General features: G+C 45.6%; 5 protein-coding genes across 5 annotated transcripts; 3 read left to right on the top strand and 2 right to left on the bottom strand.

Annotated features, from left to right (window-relative positions):
- Nucleotides 1–986: 986 nt before the first annotated feature.
- On the bottom strand, nt 987–1,357 carry N7457_004125 (uncharacterized protein; the record flags this gene model as incomplete). Its single annotated transcript, XM_057175170.1, has 2 exons — nt 987–1,108; nt 1,162–1,357. 2 exons carry the CDS (start codon nt 1,355–1,357, stop codon nt 987–989), a joined length of 318 nt encoding a protein of 105 aa, XP_057032217.1.
- Nucleotides 1,358–2,869: 1,512 nt separating this feature from the next.
- Nucleotides 2,870–4,083, top strand: N7457_004124 (uncharacterized protein; the record flags this gene model as incomplete). Its single annotated transcript, XM_057175169.1, has 5 exons — nt 2,870–3,107; nt 3,168–3,311; nt 3,364–3,477; nt 3,527–3,721; nt 3,788–4,083. 5 exons carry the CDS (start codon nt 2,870–2,872, stop codon nt 4,081–4,083), a joined length of 987 nt encoding a protein of 328 aa, XP_057032216.1.
- Nucleotides 4,084–12,525: 8,442 nt separating this feature from the next.
- On the top strand, nt 12,526–14,524 carry sit2 (putative siderochrome-iron transporter; the record flags this gene model as incomplete). Its single annotated transcript, XM_057175168.1, has 3 exons — nt 12,526–12,842; nt 12,918–13,531; nt 13,587–14,524. 3 exons carry the CDS (start codon nt 12,526–12,528, stop codon nt 14,522–14,524), a joined length of 1,869 nt encoding a protein of 622 aa, XP_057032215.1.
- Nucleotides 14,525–17,316: 2,792 nt separating this feature from the next.
- On the top strand, nt 17,317–19,194 carry N7457_004122 (MFS transporter; the record flags this gene model as incomplete). Its single annotated transcript, XM_057175167.1, has 6 exons — nt 17,317–17,332; nt 17,399–17,669; nt 17,728–18,122; nt 18,175–18,236; nt 18,290–18,862; nt 18,940–19,194. The coding sequence occupies 6 exons, from the start codon at nt 17,317–17,319 to the stop codon at nt 19,192–19,194; spliced, it is 1,572 nt and encodes a 523-aa protein (XP_057032214.1).
- A 1,788-nt stretch (nt 19,195–20,982) lies between these two features.
- Nucleotides 20,983–21,246, bottom strand: N7457_004121 (uncharacterized protein; the record flags this gene model as incomplete). Its single annotated transcript, XM_057175166.1, has 1 exon — nt 20,983–21,246. The coding sequence occupies one exon, from the start codon at nt 21,244–21,246 to the stop codon at nt 20,983–20,985; it is 264 nt and encodes an 87-aa protein (XP_057032213.1).
- Between the last annotated feature and the right edge of the window lie 2,454 nt (nt 21,247–23,700).

The raw sequence follows: 23,700 nt of genomic DNA, 5'->3' as shown, positions 1-23,700 counted from the left end.
GGACCCCCAAAACGTCGCTCGATGAAGAAGAATTTCAACAGAATAACAGAACAACGCTCCTGTCTGTTGATGTTCGAATCTGCTCAGAACCCCCATGTCTTTACATGCGAACGCAAGAGCTCGCAGTGGTAGGGAAGCAGAACTTATCCCTGATATACGAAAGCCCAAGACAAGAATATCTTACCATTTGTATGCACATTGGCAACTATACGTCCAAATTCGACACAATCGTTTATGGCCTTATCGAGGAATATCGCTCTGATACAACGAAGAAACCACGAAACCAAGGCCTCTGCAGTGAATGCAATACCTCATGGAACATTGAGATACGGAGTCTAGAACAAAAGAATGTGTGTCTTGTGCTCACCCGGTGGCTTGATTTAGGACCAGGGCTAAACCCGGATGATGGCCGATGGAGAAGTCACATTGAATTCGAGATTTGTGCCGCATTGAAAGAGCACGAAAGGACAGATCCGCGACGGCGATTCGAAGAAGACTCTATTCAAGCTAGGTGCTCAGATGCATTATCAGAGGAGGAGATGTATCGTCGAAACACATCACTTCTCCAAGACCAGGCATATCGAAGCTTGATGACTCGGTTCGGGGAAACTAGATGGTGCTCACGCACAAAAACCAAAAAGTATAGTTCTTCTCGCTGTATCGTAAGTTGAGGAAATCAAGCCGTGAGGTTGGTACATGCCATTCCGGTCCCCGTCTAAACAGGAAGGCGCCCATTCCCGTCCCTCAACAACAGCTCCCTCCTCTCTTCTTCTCCTCCGTTCCCATTTCCTTTCAACTAAGGTTAATTTATTGCTATCTCTCCATTAAGTAAACTTCCTCAATTAGTTATAGACGGTCGAGATTGCAAAGCATGAAGCAAGTTGGGATTCGACATACTCGGACGGTAAATTGAAATTGATTGAATCAGAAATGAGCGCTATACAACTTCGCAACTGGTAATTTCTCCGATTCCAGATCTTGTCCTATTAACTCTGCTCTTCTTCCGAGGAATAGATATCACCATCCAAGATGACTCCCAATTCTTGCACCCACATCATCTTCTCATAATTTGGATAATCACGAGCTGAGGACTCTCTTTCAATCTCTCCTACCCAAGTAGTTGTTAACAACAACCACAAAGGAGAAGCCGATTCTTCGTACCAATGAAGGAAATCAGCAACCAGTCGATTGAGGAGCCTGACCTGATCCTCATGTTCGTCGTTGATCTCTTGATCGCCCCGGCATCCTTATATCCCCCGTGAGGAGATGTGTGCGGGATTTCGAGCTTCTCAAATGTCAACAGATGGATGATGGCGGCATAATGAGTATCGAAGCTTTCCTTCAAGTCAGTGGTCATGCACGATGTGACAAATGGCAGCAATCTGTGAAATTCAAATTCACATTCTAGACCGGAGTGAGAGAGTCTTTACACGAAGCATGATCCCATAATCCGAAGAACTCAAAAGTTTATACCTTGAATTGTTCCGTCGCCTGTGTCTATCATTATGGAGAATATGTCTAAGGAACCCAGGGGTAACTCCCCACTGTTCTCAGACCAGTCAGCAATCGCAAATACCAATTCATGGCTGGCAGTGCGTCCGTTGTTGTTAGGTTGGCTGCCGAGAATATTTTGTGAAGATAAGTCAATGAGCATCTCACGAGCAGCCTGTATGAAGTTGATGTTAGCAGAACGGATCTTAAACCCTATTAACGTTGCCAGAGCCTAAATTAGGCATTAGAATCAATATGGAAGTTGTCAATCCGTGAAAAGAGAGGTGATTAGTTTATGGGCTATGGTGATTCTCACATGAATAGCTGTATCTCCATCAATTATACTTAGGTAGGTTACACAAGTCCCCCTTGGACCAATGGTTCCTGATTCCCCGATTGCTTAATTTGACGCCAGGTCCACAAATTCAATCCTATGGCCCCGGGAACGACCGATATCTGGCTGCGAGCTTCATTTTGAATACGATAAACGTTGCCCTTCTTTTACCCGGAAAGCCAATCCTCTGGTATCACACAGATATGGATTTTACTATTGGTCCAGGTATCTAAAGGAGCTGATACACCTAGGAGTCTAATATGTTCGAAAGATTATGCATTTCATTCATCTATCCTGGAGAAACGTCCCCGATATTGATGCGGTGTTCAAATACCACCACTTTGACTCGCCCTATCAAGGCTGACGGGGTCTCTCTCCAATTCATTAGATTTGAGATTACAAGGGACGAAACCGAAGTGAAACTGGGAGAAAACCGTGCTAGATAAGGGAGACGAGCTCTCGGAATCTCCAAGGAACACTGGGTTTTATCCCAGCCGATCTCAGCTATTCGATCGTATGAGTTACTGATGACGCACGCCCACTCGAAGTCTGCTAGTTTTGTTATGCCTGGATAGTGTCCTATGCGTTGAGGGCGGGGTTGATTTCGGAGTTAGGCATCGGAACACTCGGAAACCCATCATTGCTGACAAAAGCCTTTGTATTGCAGCCTGGAGAAAAATCCCATGCACAAGACCATCGTGAATGCCAAACTCGACTGTTTTTCGCATACTTGGGTCAATCGACCTCAGATTGCTTCTCCCTCTCTCCACCTTATGGTTAGCCATATTAAAACATCTCTCATCGACAATTCATAGATCGTGTAGCATTGAAAGTGAAGATTACAATGGTCTTAAAATTACATCAGAGCTAACGGAGTTAAGAACAGCCTAACCTTGGAAGATGACCCACAATCATGGGAGGTTAGTAATCCCCCAGTCTTAAATCCGGGACCGATATATAAACCCGAAGCCCATCATTACTTCTTGTCCCTCTGTACACATCAAGATAGCCTACGAATATCTCCATACCTTCAGCTCAGTCAAAATGGTCCAGACACTCCCCTTCGGCGACATTCAAGTCCCAACACCGGGCTTCGGTGCCATGGGTTTGAGCTTCGGTATGGGCTCCAATCTGAGCCTTGAAGAAGCCGAACCAGTCTTACTGAAGGCGATTGAACTGGGATGCACTTTCTGGGATACTGCTGTTGTCTATCAAGCTGGTGTGAACGAAAAACTTCTAGGAGATTTCATCAGGAAACACAATGTTCGCGACAAAATCTTCAGTATGTTCTCACTTCATCACATTTAGATACATGGTTTGGACTGACCGTTGTCGGCAATAGTTGCTTCCAAGTGTGGCTTCGATGTCATTGGAGGAAATGGCTCGGTCACCAATTCTGCCTCCCATATCAAGAAGTACATTGAAGGCACTATTGAGAGACTCGGCTTTACTCCTGACCTGTACTATCTGCACCGTATTGACCCTAGTAAGTCGAGTGTATATGTTTGGTTTCAGGTTTCAATTTCTGATTTTAGCAGATACACCTCTTGAGGAATCTATTCCCGCTCTTGATGAAATTCGCAAGGCGGGGAAGACCAAGTATATCGGACTTTCCGAATGTTCAGCTGCCACACTACGCAAAGCGAACTCGAGTGAGTTTTCTTCCGGTCGATCCGAAAACATGGTGCTGACTGTCAATAGTTGCCAAAATCGATGCCGTTCAAGCTGAATACTCAGCGTTCGAGACACTCCATGAGACAGATGGCTTGATTGAAACAGCGAAGGAGCTGGGCGTGGCCTATGTCGCATACAGCCCACTGGGACACGGCTGGCTCGTAGATAACTTCGATTACAAATCCCCCGACGACTTTGCTCCCGATGATTTCCGTCGCAAAGGTATATATCCACTCACAAGTGCGCCCTCCAACTGAGCATACCCGCTAACACTGCTCCTTCCAATAGTCCCCAAGTTCCAAGGCGAAAACTTCTACAAGAATCAGGCCATCGTCGAGCAGATCAAGAAGATCGCTTCTCGGAAGGGCTGCAAGATTAGTCAAGTCGCGCTTGCTTGGGTTGCCTCCCAGGGACTAATCGCCATCCCAGGAACAACGAAAGCAACCCGCCTAGAGGAGAACTGGGCATCGAGAGATATTAGTCTGACTGAGGAGGAGAAGCAGGAAATGCGGAAAATTATTGATGCTGCTAAGCCGCACGGCAATAGATATTCTCCCGCACAACAGGCCTTGGTTGGCCACTAATTCAGCGGAGGGTTTTGACAGCATGACTGTCGTCGACCAACCCAGGTATTTTAGTGGATATCAAGTCATGATCCCAAATAACACATCTATTTTTTACACTGCCCTTGCCCGGCTTAAGCCTGGATGCTCAAGCTCTTATTCGCTTTGGTCCTCAATTGTGTGTTTTCACGGGCTCAAGGGTTGGATTGCTGCTGGCTACAGGCGTGAATAAACGCAAAAGCTCTCCGACACGAAGTAAATTGATTCAATATCGAAAGGTTGTTGTTAGGTTGCCCTCTTAGCGCGCGACTTCGAAGTCGCTGTAAGCTTTCGGTGAATCCCAGCACGGCCGATGAAAGTACCGAGAGATATAGAAAAGAGGACCACTCAACCGCTTTGCGCCCGCGGAGGATGCGGGATCTGGACCCTTCATGCATTGACTTTGTTTGGACAATCTTTGTCTTGTTTGCACTGAAGCCTTGGCCTGACATTTCAGGTTGCCAGTCCCCGAGGCTGCGTGGACGCCTCATGTACACTGCGAGGACTGGCATACAGGGTGGATCCGTGTACGGAGTATTGGGGATGCACCACCATTAGTTGTTGTGGAAGGAGCCTTTGGGATACTATCCCGCACAGCACAATTTATGTAAAAACAAGCTACATTGGGTAAATGAGATAATCATAATCGCTATTATTATAATCCAGTACAGCCTTCACCGTCTTCGCCCGCGAGACGCTGTCCGGCCTACCTCCCTTACCTCCTCGAGTGCCGCTTTTGAGCCTCGGGCTGGGCTTCCGGCGGGCGCGGGATCCTTTCATCGGTGAGACAACGAAGGGAGTAGCATATGAGGGCTGGCACAAGCTGGTTTAGCCAGACTTCAAGGCGTCCTTGCTCTTCGAGGATTGATGTGAAGTCGTGGGGTGTAGAGGTGCCGGAATCGAGTAACCCGCTGGCTTAGATAAATTTATTGTCTCCCCCGAGGAGGGTGCTACATTTATCCATATTGATATTAGTGAAAAATGGAAGAGAAGATAGGGGACGGCCGCCGATGAGGCAAGCTGTTGACGGTGAAGACAGCTGGTCATGAGGTACGCTGTTAATGATGATAGTGCTGATGATAATGATATTAATGTTTATAACAAAGTTGATGAGATGATGAAGAAAGATCATGAAACGCTAGAGGAGAAAAGGAGCCCATAACCTATTGGGTCGTGTAGGATGGTTGATATTCTCACTCTCTGGACTACCTATATGTAACATGTAGGTAGCCACTAGAAGGAGAAGGCGGGGAAGGGGGAGCCTGACTACCCCGGCAGCCATTGTCAACTGACGTGGTATTCAGTATAGTAGGGGTCCAATCAAGGGAGTTGAAATCTCTGTCTTTCTGTATCCACTATTCTAGCAGGAAATATGACTATCTGACTAATATCAAAAATACTGCGTGGATAGGATAAACTAAACTTCCGGTATGCCGATCTCATGCTCCGACACACCCCCTCAGCTAGGCCAGTATGGTCTAGCTGCTTCCTGCACCTAAGTCGGTATGCTATTTCTCTCCCTTTGTTGATCAAATGACCTATGCTGTCAAATAGCTCCTACTATTAGATAGCTTATATCTGTCATCCTTAATATTTTGAGGAAAGCTTTATGCTTTTGCCTGGTGAGCAACTTTATGAGTCCGTCTATAGCTATACTAGCTGTCGGCACCTATTTCACCTTGATTCTTCCTTCCCTGACTTCCTATCTAAGCTAGTGCCGATGAATATTAATATGTCGTAATTTCGTCTCGAACGCCGTATTCTCGCTAGTTAGAAGACTGATAGTGCGCTAATTGTCGCAATTAATGCTTAGTTAATAGGAAGGGATAAAACCGAGGGTATTAAGAAGTCTACGCTACTATTGTAGCTATTTTGTAGTCTCTAAGAGACCGAGGAGCTTAGCTTTAGTAGTAGAGGTGGTAACTATAGGCTACTTACTAGCCTTCTAGTCGATTAGCCCGCCGTACACCTAGTAGATATAGCTAGCGGAGCTCTTTCTATCGGGATAATCCCTATATAAGGTATTACTAGTAAATTATATAGAGTCTATTCTAGAATCTATACTATATTTAATAGCGAGATAGCGGGTAGAATTAAGATAGGTAATAACTCTATTAGCTACTTAATAGTGCTAGGGGCCTAGGTTTATTAAATATTATACTAGACGAGTAGTCGATTTTATAGTATCTAGTCTTATAATCGTAGTAGTATATCTAGTAGATCCTACCTTCTTTTAGTATAATAGGATCTCTTAGGCTATAGCTATACCCTAATATAGAGTTAGCTCTTCGATAGGTATTAGGGTATATACCGCTAGTCTATCTATAAGGTTATATTATATAGTAATACTTACTATATAGCTATCTTAATAAAGCTATAGCTTCTTTTACTACCTATCTCTAATAATACGGATATTAAGAAACTATACTACCTCTCTATAGTCTATTAATTCCTAGTATACTTCTAGATCTCGCTCTAATTATATAGCCTTTCTTTATATATCTTTATAATAAGTAATTAAGATATCGTCTATATAAAAGAAGACTATTAGTCTATTTCCGATAAAGATATAGAGGTCTTCTAGGGCTTATTATAGACCTAGTTTACGAAATATACTAGCTACTTCCTACTACTAAAGTCTAGGTAAGATCTATAGCCTATATAGTGCGCGGCGGAGTTTCTAGTATTTACCGGGTAGTCTAAACCTATTAGGTATCTAGGTATAGACCTCTTTTTCTAGTGTACTATTTAAAAAGGTAGTGATAGTATCCCGCTATCTTAGATCGAGATTAAATACGGTAATAAGGGTAAAGATTATCCTTATAGTCCTTACTACTAGTGTAGTAGCTCTCTTTTCTTCGTGCGAAATAGTCTCTAGATCTCCCCGTACGTATATACGAGCTTTAAATTTAACTAGATAACTATCTTAATCGTATTTATAGGTGAATATCTATATAAGAGGTAGTATTTACTTACCTCTATCCTTTAGTCTCTCTATAATCTTATAGGTTTCCTTTTCTATTAGAGAGTTAATCTCCTTCCTTATTACTACGAGAAAGCCTTCCTAAAATAGATAGTTTATAATATCTTTATAGTGTTTTAGGACTAGGAGGAGATCATCTTAATAACGTCTAATTTTAGGTTTCTTAGTATATAGTCCTATAGCGAAAGTATATAGTAGTGTAGGAGGGTCTTCCTCTATATCGGTAGATCTTATTATATAGATATAGTCTTTGTCTTACCTAGCTTAACGCCTTCGTTTTCTACTAATAATATTACTAGTATTAATATCTCCTATAATTTATCTACTTAGGGCGAGAAGTTCCGCCTATAGTTATCTTTCTAGCTTATTTTCTAGCTTATCTTCTATAGTAGGAATAGCTTTATTATTCTAAGCCTAGTCGCTAACTAGATCCTCTAGATCCCCTAGTATATCTACCCCCTAACTAGGGGTAGTATAGGGATCTTACGGCGGCGTGATAGGGAGCGGAGGAAGGGGTTTATCCGGAAATACGCCTAGCGGAGCTCGGGGCTTATAGATCTTAGGTATTTACTATATAATCGTAGTTTTTAGGGAGGGTAGGACCACTTACTAGTCTACCCCCTAAAGTAGGGTAGTATCTCGCTAACTAATTTCACTAGCTATCTCCCTCTACGGAGAGTTCTACTATATATTCTACTAGTTTTCTTACTAAGATCCTTACTAAGATCCTTACTAAGATCCTTACTAAGATCCTTAATGATTATAGTGCTAAGTTTCTTATAGATTATTAGACTAAGTTTCTTATAGATCTCGATAATCTCTCTCTTCTATTTCGCTAGTCTCTTAACTAGCTATTACGCGATTAAGTACTTAGGTGAACTCTTCTACGGTAATTTCCTAAGGTTCTTACTATATTAGTATTAGAATAAGCTAATATCTATTATAATTAGGGGTATATTTACGAGTTTTATTAAATATTATATCTCTAATAGGCTTCACTTTCCTATTATATAGAAACTAGATTTTCTAGATATTAGATACTATATAGCTAACTAAGAATCCGATCTTAGCTCGTAGGTTTATTTTATTAGACTAGACCTATTTATCGATCCTATAGTATACTAAACTTCTATATAGTTTGATATTTAATAGGTTAATCCTCGGCGCCTACGGTACGAACTCCTTCCGTATCTCCTCCTATAGTATAACCTAGCGGTTTTCGGTAGTGATATATATTAGCGTACGATTTAGTAACTATACCGTAGCGTTAGCGGCCTCTAGCTATAGATCTTTTAGGAGTTTTCCTTTAAGCACGAGTATACGTATATAGGTGATAATTATACTACCGGATCTTTCGGTATAACTATTTATTTCGGAATACCTTAGGGAGTTATAATATATAAGGATACTATTAGAAGTAAGGCTATATTCCGTAGGTTTTCTAGCTAAGGACTTATTATCGTATTAGAAGGCTTTAATTAGTAGATCCTATTAGTTTCTTACTAGTTCTATAAAGCGATTAATCGCTAGCTAACACTTAGGCTTTATTTTATAGGTTATTAGCTAATAAAACCTAGGACCTTCTAGGTAAAAATAAGAGATCTAGCGGTACTTATTCTCTACTAGCGGTAGCTAAATAAGATTAAAGTGCACTCTTCTAAATCGTCTAAAAGTGCGCCCGATAGCTCGTCTTAATATCTATCTTAGTGCACGACCTAGCTAGTAAGTCTAGTATAATATCTACGTTTCTATAGTCTCCTTTCCTATAGACTCTTTTCCGGTAGACTCTTTTCCTTTATTATTAAAACTAACTCTATCTACTATAATAGCGAGTTTTGCTATACTTCGTTAATTAATATAAGCTAGTCTCCGGTGCTAGATATCTAATAAGGCCTTTAATTACTAAGGTTTCACTAACTTTCTCTCTATAAAATAGGCTTACTAAGGCTATATAAGTTCTCCGGGTTAATTAAAGATCTAGAGGTTAAACTAGTCCTAAAGGTTTATATAGACGACTAGTCTATTATTAGGGTCTCTAATATAGTTTATACGCTAGCACTATATCCCGCCCTTCTTTTTTAGTATAGAATAGGATACTAGGTTTATATAGAAACTAGGGGAATAGAGGGTATCACTAAGTATAATCTCTATTTTACCTTTTATTAGATATCTACCTACTAGTCTAACCTTCCCCTTTCCTAGTACCTAGGTGGTACTATCTCCCGTCGTAAGATCCGAAATCTAGGGTATAAAGTCGATAAAAAGGTCTCTATTATTATAGATATAGGTGCTAGATCCTATATTAAGGATCTACCTATCTTTTAAGATAGGTTCTCTATTTTTAGTAAGGGAGAGGGCGTATTTATAGTTTTATATTAGCCCCCCTACTATATAATATAGGGCTTAAGAGTGGTAGCAAAGCTTACTTAATCTTTAAACTCTCCCTTCTAAGGTTACTAATATTACTATATAGGGGTGGTAGCGAAGCTCACTTAATTTATAAACTCTTCCTTCTAAGGTTACTAAGTTTACTAAGTTTACTATACCTTTTCTACCTTCTTTTCTACCTATTTCTTCTAAGTAGGCTCTTTAGCGAGTTTTTGCTTAATCTTTTCTAGCTTTCTAGGGTTAATATAGGTCCCTTCGGGGCGGTTTTCCTTATTAAGATACTAGTATATTACTATTTTATATAAATAGTAGGGGTTCCTATATAGGTACCTCCTCTTTTTAAATAGGATTACCTTCTTAGTTTAGGACTAGGACTTTGCTTCTTAGTGTCCCTACTAGGTTAAAAATGCCCTTTTTAGGGGTGTAGTAGATAATACCTTTTATACCCCTATTTCTCGATTTATTACGCGGAACGACTCGAGGAGATCACGGGTTTAATAGACTTTCTTATCTATAACGATCTCTTAATATCTTCCTTACTACTAAATAGGTAAGACCTCTTTAATAGTATATAGGAAGTCCCTATTTACGTCTCTATTATTAATACCGAGACTAATAGCTTACTCCCTTAGGGTATTCTATTATTTAAGCTATTATTCGATATCTCTAGTCGGCTTTTAGATAGCGAAGATCTTCCACTTTATTCGGACTTCCTCCTCGTATATAGTCGATCTCGCGAAGCGATCTCTTAGGTATACTAGTCTCTTATACGGGGTCTAATAGTCAGTGATAGCGGTATAGTAGATTAGGTCTAGGAAGGTATAAATATAGTTATTTATATTAGAAAGCCCTTTTATCTCCCTATCCTATTTCGATTAGTCCACTTTAAAGATGTCCATTTTATCTCTCTAATCTCTTTTATCTAATTCGGTCCCTCCGTAGGGGTATTCCGGCCTAATAGGCTCTTCTTTCCTAACCGGTCTCTCTATCGGGGGGGTATCTAGGTTATAGTGCTTCCAGACTTATTTTTATATCGTATATAGCTTTACCCGGGCGAACCAGGTGCGCTATTAGGGCGAGTCCTTCAGTTTTTCGCCCTTTGTGGCGGAGAGAATTGTTAATGCTTCTATTGTTAGGGTTAGGTGCTGTATAGCCTCAGCAGGCTACTATACAGCTTTTTGGAGGTTTTCAGGTGCTGATAGGCGCTATATCTTGCGAATAACGGCCTTATTTCGTGCGAACCGGGCTCATAACTGTCAACTGACGTGGTATTTAGTATAGTAGGGGTCCAATCAAGGGAGTTGAAATCTCTGTCTTTCTGTATCCACTATTCTAGCAGGAAATATGACTATCTGACTAATATCAAAAATACTGCGTGGACAGGATAAACTAAACTTCCGGTATGCCGATCTCATGCTCCGACAGCCATGAGCGTCCCAACACCATCTACTGCACCATCATCTCTACCATTATATTAAGCCACTCCAAACCTACCGGGGCCGGCAGACAAATCATGATCCACCATTATTCTAGAACAACTGAATGGATGGGTTTCCACGATCAGAGTAACCGGCATAGTCCACAAAAATTATCGTTGATGTCAAAACCCATGGGACAGATACTGCAAAGCCATCATCGATGAGTGACTCAAGATCAGATTAGATACAATCTGGTGATCCATTTGATTGATAAATCCTATTCTTTGCTAACCCGCATGACCATTGGCTCGTTCTATATAGAGTTTCAATTAATCCTCCGATGAACCCGAAAAGCACCAGATCAAGCTTTTGCTCCGAGTCAGTCGCACGGTCTTTGGTAACCACCAACGACCGAGGAAGGGAACGGGTGAAAGTTACACGAGGCGAAGATGGGCTAGACTGATGTCAGAATTCAGACGCGATCAATAAATAGACTCTGGGATGAAATGTCGCCGCTTCAAACGCGCTCATACGATGAGATATCCGTGGATGATCCACCCCGCCGGGATCGCGACAAGCTTTAGTCCCTGCCTTTCATAGACCATGACGGAAGAGGCTTCGTTAGTTCTACGGGAGGACGAGCTAAGAGAAAGCAAGATTGGGCTCGGGGGATCATGGATCCTGGCTTACAGATATCTGATCGAGATCAGATAACAGGCGTTAAAGTTAAATCTGCATGGGCGGAAGGCAAAAGATCTGTGGTTCCATGGTGTTCAATTGAGTTAAGCTGACGAGCTTCCGAGACAAAAAGCAAGATAAAAGAGACTGGCGGGATACCTTAGGTAGGCCACACAGTCTCATCTAATAATTGGTCGTCACTTCGGGCGCCAATGAGAGCCCTTACCATCTTTAAGGTTTGCGGTCATGTTGGAACCTTGCTTGCACTACGTGGACAAAATAGGCGCATAGCTCGCTTCTTGCTAGAAAAGAGTACGGAGTAAGAGGAACGAAATCGTAGTGGGACGGATACTGCCATAGCCTGCATATACAACCTCAGATCGTGAAGTCGAGAACATCGTACGGCCTACTCCGTGTCGTTGACGCAAACGGGGTACCGCATCAGGCAGGTAGCTGAACGAGGAAACTGCGACCCTGGAAGCCTCGGGCAAAGGTTACGCTAGTCCCGATTTAGAAAGCAACTTCAATACCAGCCAATCAGCGTTGTGGATTTGCCACCGACAGGGACGAATGGTCGGCGATCATCCGCCACTGCAACCCTTGATTGGAACAGCTCCCAGATGGAGGATCCACCCATCCCGAGATTTATCTGATCTCAACGCATCGGGGTCTCCGACCTGAGAGCCAGGCAAAGGAGGGAAAAAACTGGAGACGATCTCGGTGGGCCAACTGCGGGAATTTCTCGCCTGGAAGCTCTCGGGCCTCTGCTCTTCCAGATCCCAAAATATAGGCAAAAGATCTCCTTCCGACACTGCAGATCTTTCCGCTCTTCTTTCCTCCACCCTCCTGTTTCGCCTAGGAATCATTGCCCAACCTCACCTTGCCTCTCTGGAAGCGACTGAGGATCAAATACACGATCCAAGCTTCCTGTGGCCCGATTAAAGGGAGCCATCAGTAATGGGCGTTCCCGAGGCCGATCGAGGCCACGATGACGATACAAGCCTCGACCGAACTATAGCTGGAGAGGGGCCTCAAAACTCGAAAAATGAAAAATGGGATGCAACTGGGAACAAAGTCGGCGCTGGCTCGCCGTTACACGATCCAGAAGCACCACCTTTCTCGGAGGGCTCCCATGGGGGCGACGTGATTGACGATGCGAAGGAATTGGCACAACACCCAGACAGTGTTACAGAGGGTGCTGAGTTGGGTCAACAAAAGGCGGAGGCAGCTGCTCTTGCTTGGAGTTGGCCAGCTTTGGTTCTCATATATGCTTGGTACGTCGACCACAGCTTATTTGCCTCGAGAGACTTGTGATCAAACTCATTTTCTGACAATCATTGAACCCACAGGATCTGGATCTGTACTTTTATGTTGGCTTTCCACTCGAATATTAGCAGCTTTTTGATCAACTACATACAGGGAGGTTTCCGGTCCGCGCCGCAGGTCTCAACCTCCTACATCCTCGCGAATATCGTGGGCGGCGTTCTGAAACTTCCGCTGGGCAAAACCTTGAATCTGTGGGGTCGTGCTGAGGCCCTGGTGGTCTCAACCGGAGTTTACCTTCTTGGCATGATTATCCTCACTTCGTGCAACGGTCCCAATGGATATGCAGCTGGATATGTCCTTTACTGGATTGGCTACTACTGCTTGTATTTGATTTTGAATATCTTCGTCGCCGATACATCGGGGCTGAGAAACCGAGCGTTTGCCTTTGGTTTCATGCAGACTCCGTTCATATGTACCGCGTTCACTGGTGGACTCGCGGCGGACTCAATATACGAGAAATACGGATGGCGCTGGGGTTATGGCATATTCTGCATCGTGATGCCATTTGCGTTCTTGCCCCTTGCTATGGTTTTCAAGTACTTCGAAAAGAAGGCCGAGAAAAAGGGCATCTTTCGCCGACAGCCTAGTGGTCGCACTGTGAAACAATCCATTGTGCACTATATCCATGAGTTTGATGGTAAGTTCTGCCCAACTCAAAGCTTGGTATATTTATACTAACATTTCATAATCAGTGATTGGTGCTTTCTTGTTAATGGCTGGTTGGGTGATGTTCCTCCTACCGTTCAGTCTGGCGCAATATGGCCGCTCTCAGTATTCAAGCGCAAGCTTTATTGCTCTCCTTATCGTCGGTGTCTTCGTGTTAGCACTCTTCGCAGCGTGGGAGAAATGGTGTGCACGAACCCACTTTATCCGCTACGAGCTGATCAAGCGCCCAACCATTCTAGGCGCTTGTATACTAGCCTCGGTGCTATTTTTCAGTTTCGAGCTCTGGGATCAATACTTCTACAACTACGTCCTGATCTCCTATGATATATCCGCAGTTGAAGCAAATTATATGCTCCAGATCTACAACGTTGGGTCTTGCTTCTTCTCGCCTATCATCGGTGCCGTCATCTGGGCCACTTCGCACTTCAAATATATCTGCTTGTTCTTTGGTGCACCGCTCATGATCCTCGGCTCCGGACTGATGATCTATTTCCGTGGTGCAGATCACGGGATCGGCTACGTGGTCATGTGTCAGATATTCATTGCCTTCGCCGGTGGCACCCTGGTCATCGGCGAAGATATGGCTGTGATGGCCGCCGGTGGTCGCGAGGGCACTCCGATGATGCTGGCCCTCATCGGATTGTTCTCGAACATCGGCGGTGCGATTGGCCTTGCTGTTGGTGCTGCCATCTACAACAACGTCTTTGTCAATACCCTCACGGCACAGCTGCCGGACGATTTGAAGTCGAACGCCACTCAAATCTACTTCGATGGCATCAAGGCGCAGGCGACATACCCCTGGGGTAGCCCCCTTCGCGAAGCGGTCGCATATACCTGGGGCTATGCCCAGCGTTTGAACTGCATTGCTTCCACAGCGATCTTGGCTTTGACTATACCTTGTATTCTGGTCTGGAAGAACTACAATGTTAACCAGAAGCAGAACAAGGGTAAAATGATATTCTGAACGGACCCCTCATTGTACAGTATACCCGGTTATGATATACGGGTTGGGGGATTCTGTTCATATCTCATCTTTTATTTTTCGGCTGTGAACAGGTGTTGCACTCTCCGTTCTGCCGAGAATGGCGCCCCGTCGATGTACATTCGTTGTAATTATCTTGTTAGGTGACCCTACTCTCGTATATATCGCATTATCTTACCGTTGAGGTGGCTATGTAGTATTCATCTAACACACAGAGCAACAATCGTTAACATTTGATTGTTTATTCCGTATCGAAGATGCTAAGATATCCGTCACTGCTGTCTGTCATAAATTTGAACTAGATATTTCTTAAGTCCCAACTTTTGATTAGCCAGTCTCATTAAGACCAGGGTCCAAGTAGAGGCACCCAATCCCCGCCCTACTTCACTCTATTCCGAGGAATCTGAAACTGTCACTTTGAAATTGTGCTGCAGAGTTGGTGCATTTCTAGCGTCTTCAATGATCAGCCTTGTGCTGGTGGCAAGGGGACAAATCTGAGATCAAACCCGGATCCAATCTCACGCGGTATCATCTCACAAAAGACAGGAGAAGAAGTATTCTCATTTTATAATCACGAATTGGATCCTTACATCCACAATATCGTTAAAAACAACGATAGTTTACTAGCATCCAGGGACGCTCATCCTTTCTAACTATCGCAGACATGCACGGTACAGTGTCTGCCTTCTGTATTGGACCAGAGAGGCACAGCGATCTGCTAAGTATTCTCAAACAAACATACATTTGATGACGTCTGCGCTTTGTGTATTGGGGTTTTATAGCTGAACGAAGTCTCTACCGCGCCCAATAGCTTAGGTCAGTACCGACGGGACCTACCTAGGTACTATCTAGGCTCTTGTCTGTTCTTATACTGAGTTGGTAAAGCTGTTCGCATATATTCGGAACTCGATTCACACAGATGTTTCACAAAGATGTCTCACACGAAATGAGCCTGCGATGACCGTATCTGAATATACTGGCTTGTATACTTGTGTGATCACCACTGCTCCCTCGTCCACGGGAGGCCCCTCTCACAGGCGATTTCCACCGATTAAGACCGCCACGAGTCTCCTCCAAAGTGGCCTTACCAATTCTTCCGATCTGAGTTTGATCAGTCAGATTGCGCTGTGATCGATCACCAGTCGTGATTTTGACGTGTTCGGTGCTGACACTGAATCGTGCGCCCCAGGCCAGCGATTAGCTTAGCTGGCGCAGCTAAATGCTAGCCACGATGGATGGTCGGAGCAATGGCTCACCGCACTTTCTTTCACAGAAGGAACATATTCATTCTCGCGTCACGTTTCTGATCTTTACTTCTGTTCTGCAAAGTTATATCCGCCCTCACATACATTTCGTGGATCCTCGTCGGACACCCAGAATACCAGATCTGGATCTCCGTCCGATCTCATGATCATTGATAACCAAGCATCTTTGTGGCTTGGAAAACTACCAACTTACATTGGGACCATGGTGGCGTTTGCTGGCGTCTGCTTGGTGAAGGCCTCCCGTCAGCCAGGGCCATGGGCGTATGACTCGCAAGGATGAGGGTATTCCCAGCTACCTTCATTAATTACTCCATTTTCTCCGTTCGTGTTTAGTCGTCGATGACCCCACACACCTTTGCTGATCGTTGCCAAGAGCCTGGAAACCGCCACTACTGGCGTGGCAGGGGAACATGGCCAAGACTCTCTACCTTGGAGTCATATGCAAGATTTGGATTTTGATCTAAGATCCTTTGACATGTCCACTAACGATCCGTCGGATCCTTGCTCTGATAGCCATACGACGCTTTCTATGTGAAGTTCCGTTTCAGACCCGTTTATGTGTTTAGGGGGTATTCCGACTTGTCTTGGTCGATTCCCAAATCAAAGTGCATTGGATCAAGACTGGAAACAGGGATCTGAGAAGGGGAATTGCTATCTGAGCCAACTGCCCCTCGACCCGAGGTCAGGTCGGCATCTCTGTGCCGAGATCGAAATACCCGACCAATCATGGCGTGGGACGGAGGCTGATGTAGGATTCTAGGCGTCGTTAGCTGCAGAGCCAAGGATTCAAGCCACGAGTTTGGGAGGTCGGAGCTTCGCCGGTGCATAAGATTTGTGCATTTGCCTGAGTTGAACGCCAATTGCGGACACGACTTTGCGGGGAGAAACATTCTCCACGGATCCATAGTGCGGGGAAGAGACCCCTTTCTACAGATTTCTCGACGTGGGGATTCATTGCCAAAGCCATTTCGCTTTGCGCCTTGGAGTCGTTCCATCCAGAACGCCCGGACCCCTCAATCAGTTGGGCTCATCTTCTCACCCCGTATTCCCCCTTATGTCCATTCCGACCGATATCCCCGGGGTTATGCATTGCAGCCCGGGTCTGTGAGGCCCGCGGCATACATTGTGACCTTAACGAAATTTAGAATCCGTCCAATGAATGCGTTCAACTAGAGCCTGGGGGCCAACTACAAGATAGGTCCCATTGTCTGAGGACATTGTGCAGCGCGGTGGGAATCCCGAAGCTAGTGACATTGACCAGGCTTGTTTCTGGTTAGAGCGTGATTGGGGGGTTCCTGTGGGCTCCTGTCTCTTTCGCCTTTCCTTTCTTCCTCATCTCTCTTCATACTTTGCTGTCTGTGGCTTCAACGATCCTATCATCCATGCCAAACTGCCCGTCCTGTGTGACCTCGTCTTATACAGAAATCGCATATATCAACCGAAGGAACAGGGACCGGCGCAAAGGTGCCCCACGAGAGGATAGTGCCGCTTGATTTCTCTTTTCTCAAAATGAACGATGGAGAAGGTAAGCGCCTTTCTTATTTCACATCAAACCGACGAAGGGAAGATGTGCAATACCTAATTCATGCAGCAACTCCTTCTGTCGATGGATCGACACCAACAGCAAGCAGTCCGGTAATAAGCCGCGTTGATGACGAAAAGCCTATAGTCAGCAACACTGCCCAGGAGACGGATCTCGAGAGCGGGCTGGCCAAGCAACGAAGCGTAGAAAAAGCGGCAACCGTCGTTGACCCGAATATCGTCGATTGGGACGGTCCAGATGACCCCGAGAATCCCCTCAACTGGCCAATGAAGAAGAAAATCGGCGCGACAGTTTCGATCTCGGTGATCACGCTTCTGACGTATGAAAATGCTCTCTCTATCACCTTGAACCAAAGCTAATACTCTGCACGCGAACAGCCCTTTAGGATCATCAATGTTTGCTCCCGGCGTCCCTGAGCTAGTGAAAGACTTTGGGGTCACCAACATCGAGCTGTCATCGTTCGTGGTCTCGGTCTATCTGTTGGGATACTGCTTTGGGCCCCTGCTAATTGCACCTATATCGGAAATGTACGGCCGACAGTACATCTATACGGGTTGCAACATTCTATATGTGATCTGGACTATCTGTTGCGCAGTGGCACCCGAGATCGGCAGTCTGATTATCTTTCGATTCCTCGCTGGCTTTGCTGGTAGTTGCCCACTGACTATTGGCGCCGGCTCGATTGCCGATATGTTCGTACAGGAGAAGAGAGGCAGTGCTATGGCAGCTTGGTCTCTTGGTCCTATGATCGGACCGGTCATCGGTCCAGTTGGTATGTCTACAGATTGTCGTCTTTTGGTAATTTGATTGCTAATATCAGCTAGCCGGTTCGTACCTCGCCCAAGCAAAGGGCTGGAGATGGACCTTTTGGGTCCTCTCTATTGCTGTAAGTCGCGACCATGATCCGAGGCACGGGAACATACTAATATATCTGGATAGAGTGGAGCTATTGCAATCAGCTCAGTATTTACAATTCGTGAATCCTATGCCCCTACTATCCTGCAGCGCAAAACCAAGCGACTCCAAAAGGAAACCGGAAACATGAACCTGCGCTCTGCACAAGACACAGGTCGTACACCGAAGGAGCTATTCCTCGTCTCCATCGTGCGACCTACCAAAATGCTCTTCTGCTCTCCAATCGTCTTCCTTCTCTCGCTTTACGTCGGTGTGATCTATGGATACCTATACTTGTTGTTCACAACTATCACCACTGTATTCACATCACAGTACGGTTTCTCCCAGGGCACAGTTGGTCTTACATATCTTGGTATGGGCGTTGGCTCTTTCATCGGTCTCGCCATACTAGGATCAACATCTGACAAATTACTCAATTATCTATCCACCAAGCATGGCGGGCCAAAGCCCGAGTACCGTCTTCCGCCTATGATCCCCGGATCTATCTTCGTTCCCATCTCGCTATTCATGTACGGCTGGAGTGCTTATTATCAAACTCACTGGATCGTGCCTATCATCGGAACCTCCTTCCTAGGTATCGGAATGCTGATGACCTTCGTGCGTAACATCCCTACTATCCCGGAATTTACTTTTTGCTGCGAATTGACTGACTGATACTTGAACTGGCTGTTTAGATGTGTGTCAGTACCTATCTGGTCGATGCGTTCACAGTCTACGCTGCTTCCGCTATGGCGGCCAATACAGTGTTCCGTTCCCTGGCCGGTGCCATGCTTCCTCTCGCCGGACCAAGAATGTATGAGACTCTCGGACTTGGCTGGGGAAATTCCCTGCTTGGGTTCATTGCTCTGGCCTTTTGTGCGCTGCCCGTGGTGTTCTGGGTGTATGGTGAGCGCATAAGAACTCACCCGAGATTCCAGCTGAACCTCTAGTTGGATCGTTGGATCGTAGTACGAAGTACTCTCTCCGCTCATTTTCCATTGCATCCAATGGTGTTCTCGATGCAGAAAAGACCAGACAAATAGTTTCTGAGAGCATGGACTGGCGCAACGATTGTTTGATTTATAAACCAATAGCAAAGTATTTGTCATTCAAAGCCTCTAGCCGCTAATTGCGCTGATTAAATATTAACCCCGGCGTTACCCTGTGGATAAGGCTTGAACCTATCAAATCTCTCGCTACTGTAGCAGATTGCCGCGACTATCCGCGATTTTTGACTGTACCAGCCAGCCGATATTGCCGAGGTACCTATGCAGACAGAGAAACAGTCACTAAACCCTCAATCACTAGGACCTACGTGAACTGTATAGTGGCCAGGGGTCGTATGGGATTAAAGTCAGAGTTTCTGCCTGAAATCGCTTTACTTTAGCCTGATTTTATAACATTTTTCACCCCGCTCTAGACAGTGTACTGTAAATACATAGTATATCTAAGGTGAGGGATTCTTGTGTATATATCCTTTGAGCGAGTTGATCCCCATCAGTCCCAATAGACTTAGTTATAGCTAAGCGCCGGCCGTTCAAGGTTGGGATTTCGGGTGAGCTCCACAACTCAGAGACGAGGTCAAATGCGGAGTAAACTTCAAATGTTTTCAACCCACGAATGCCATCCTCCTCATACACCTTGTCCAACCTCTATATAATATCATATATCATAAGAGATAACGATAGAAGCAAAGCATGGCAAGTTGGGCAGACAGAGAGGAACCCTGGCACCCTTCCCCCCCCCCCCCCCCCCCCCACGCCGCGACTGTAACACCCACCGACGTGATCAAAGTGACAACTCAGTATTATCAGGCCAACACATCAGCCTTGGAGCCTTGGGCCACACTTGGAGTGCATCGACATGATACCTGGGAGCTTTGTATTTTAGTGAGCCTGGTCACGCCTCCACATGAAGGTTGAGCTGAGATGCATGTACAACAAAGCATGAGAATCCAGGCCCATCATAGCCCGACCTTCCCCTCTCCCCCGCAAAGCCTGTGGGCTGGAAAGCACTAGTTCTGGTGATATATTAATCATGTCTCCCTTTCTTAGGCATTCATCCGCCTCGGTCTTTCAGATGGGATCTACCTAGATACCTAGGTGCTTATACAAACCGGCGTTTATCGGCATTTGCCCGTATTTCGAATACTCGCAGCCATGCAATCCCGAGTAAGGTATCTGGCTATCCTTGGCGTCCTTGCTCATAGACTCATGTTTCGACCCGATCTTAGCCTTCCATAACGTCCGATACCTCCCCATGCTTAGGGAATAACCCTAGAGAGCACGCGTCCTACACCGTAACTTCGGTTCAAGAACAGCTCCACGATTACCGTCGCACCTTTACCCTGTCGTCAGACCGCTGTCCAATTATGTCGAGTCTAAACCTTCTCAATGGCCGATGAGCCCGACAAAGGCCCCGATTCCGTACCACATCCAGTTTCGTGGCTGAGACACTGAGACTAGGGTCTAATTGTCGTACAATTGGGACATCTTGAGGACTATCTGAGGATATAAAACGGTATACCGACAATGATCCAGCACTAAGATCACAAAAGGACTGCCTTGAGCTCGACTCTGGTTGGCCGAGCCTCGGGGTGGAGAGGGATATGGCCGCGAAGAAAGAACACTAACATCACTAGACTCTCTAACCATCCTTCTCCTCCCATCTCGTACCTCCGAACCTACCTCATCTGTATCCATCAACAGACATATCCTATCCTCCCCTCCGTTCGTACCTCACCCTTCGGCCTTGGGGTCCATACCACACAGAGGACATCCATTTCTTTGTGCCGGGAACTTGATGCTAGTTGAAGCTGCAGGAGCCAAAGCTACAGCGGGCACTAAGCTCGGCCATATCATAAGCTCCGAATTGATATACTGGTCATCAAGCCTACGTGTGCCCAGACACTTCGCATTCGACCCATCACGGTCCTCGACAGCACGCCGCATGTCGATTCCATCGCCGAAAGTGAAGAATGGGCTTTTAGGAAGGGCGATCATCGTCAACTCGCGGACAATTCATACAAGTTGAGACTTCTGTCAGAAACGGGAGGTCCTTCGTTCCACTTCACCCAATTGCAGTGAGTCCTGCAACATGGTCATTTCTACCAGAATTCAGCGTGGATTCTAACACAGAAGACCTCTAATGGTCCCTCGCCGTAAAATGGGGTTGGATTCGGATATCGGGTTTGTACTGGTGTTGGGCTAGCGCGAAACTCACTGTTTATGAAGATACCGTTGTGGGTTTGGAAATTTAAGCTTAGCCTAGTATGAAGCTAATGAAAATGAGATATCAGAAGATAATTTGACGTATATACTGGAATTCAAACCACGAGGAAAGGTCAGATGTAGTTTGGTGTATGTTTCGCGGTGAGGCGTACTTTCCTTAGCAGACAGATGAAGGGACTTCCCCCCCCCCCCGATTTGTAGATAAAGGACGTGGCGTCTGAAAGGACATACATATCTCAACCTGCATAAATACCTGCATGTCAAGATGCGCTCCGTCCGACGGTATTTCCTTCTATGGCCTTCTAATCCCGATGGTCGAGGCTGAGCATGGTACCCAACGTATCTTGCGACGAGAAGGCACCGAACCGGGTCCACAAATGAAATGACGATATTCATGACACCCGGGATACCATCGAAGGGCAGAGACCCATTTCCTGCAGAACAGGGCGCAGCAGCCAATGCGTTGAATTCCAGTTTTCGACCTGAACCAGACACATTCTAAGCGACTCGGGCTGGCCTATTGCTGTATGCTGGAAACTCATTTAAAATATGATGGTCATGTTGAGATGAGAGAGAACCGCCATCAACTCAGAGCCGAGCAATGTCTGCTTATGTGCATCTATAAACAAGAGACCCTTTACTTAGTATCTGTTCACGACTGTTCAACGTCGTGTTGGAGGTGACTAACCGGTTATAGTCAACAGTAGAGCAAGCCCTGAAAGCCACTCCCAATTCAAAAAAGCCCTCTCACCTGTCATTGGAACCTGCTAATGACATGGATTGTCGCACTGACGGGGTAGACCAGGGGCAGACCGGCGACATCAAGGCAAATGGACCCGCAGGTGCAGCGTAAATATGGTTGGTTCCAAAGTTACGAGGCTTCCTTTCAACCAATTATTGTCCTCGCATGCGGCGACACATGCTGCAAATGGGGGGATAATGCTCGGACTACTCCGTAAATTGTCCTAAGTTAAGGGGTTGCCTGAATTCGAACCGCTGCGGCTGGGTCGCTCTCTTAGATTGGACTAATATGGGGTCGCAAGGGAAATAAATCCACAGTAATTAACCGCCACGGCCTGTCTATTGCGAGTGGGAAGAGTTGAACCTGGAAACGTGAGTTGTCACCGCTGTTGGGCTTTCTTCTGACGAAACTGGACAATTTGGTGAACTTATTTTTTGTGAATATTTAAACCCCTTCCTCTCACATTGGCAATCAGATTGCAACTCCTCTTTCGATTCCTGTTCTAATCTTGATTCTTTACCTCTTCATCTAGTGCTCCTTGTACTGGCCTTGATGACGCCGTTTTCACCATCCGGTGGTTCCCCGGGCTACCCGGGCCCATATCGTCGGCACGGGCCCGATACTCGGCTCGCCCGTGGTGGTGGCCCATCAGCTACACAGACACCTACTCCTACGAGGATACCTTTGACATTCCCCGCGGATTATAGCGCTCTCTATGCCTCCGTACCGAATGCTTCAGAGCTGCTGGCTCCTAGCTCAGCCCACGGTGCCTCGACCTTCCCTGGCATTATTGGTCCTATGTCAACCATTCATAGTAATATGAATACCAATCAATTTTTATCCGCTACATGGAATGCTGCACCACACATCCCGAACGTAGACTTTCCCAATACAGACTAGGACACTGTCAGTCCGTATTGGGAGTCTCCTTCTCCGTCGCAGCTGTCCGGGAACCCTTCAACTCATGTTTCCAGGGAAAACCTGAGCGGTGATTATCAAGCGGGCGAACAAGAGTAAGTTATCTACAACAATATTGGAACTCAGTATTAACGAATTCTTTCTAGGCACCGTGAAGCCCGTTTCAGCTGCGAATGGGGAAACTGCAAGTGGACCGGCGGGTTTTCCAGCCGAGAAGTCTTGATGCGTCATGTCAGAACGCAACACGTCTATTCGCAGTCCATCAGATGCCGTAATTGTGGTAAGCTCTTCAATCGCCTCGATAATATGAAGGAGCATCTCGGAAGGATTCATCGTGAATTTATCTAGAACGGGGGTGGGGGAGTTTTGGGGAGTTTTGGGGAGTTGGACGAGGGCCGGGGCTGAGAATCGAGAATTGCAGTTCGCCGATATTGTATTCAACATACAGCTTGACTTTTTTGGTGCCTTTTTTTTGTGAATTGCATGTCTATATCTGGAGGATCTGGGCGCAGGAGGCCATCCCTGCCTGCCTAGGGCTCAGGAAGGTCCCTTTGCTCTGTGAGGCG

The sequence above is a fragment of the Penicillium paradoxum genome, assembly GCF_028828445.1.
Source record: "Penicillium paradoxum strain IBT 22861 chromosome Unknown utg000004l_segment0_segment0, whole genome shotgun sequence".
In the NCBI taxonomy this organism is placed as follows: domain Eukaryota; kingdom Fungi; phylum Ascomycota; class Eurotiomycetes; order Eurotiales; family Aspergillaceae; genus Penicillium; species Penicillium paradoxum.
This window is presented reverse-complemented; position numbering and strand designations above follow the sequence as displayed.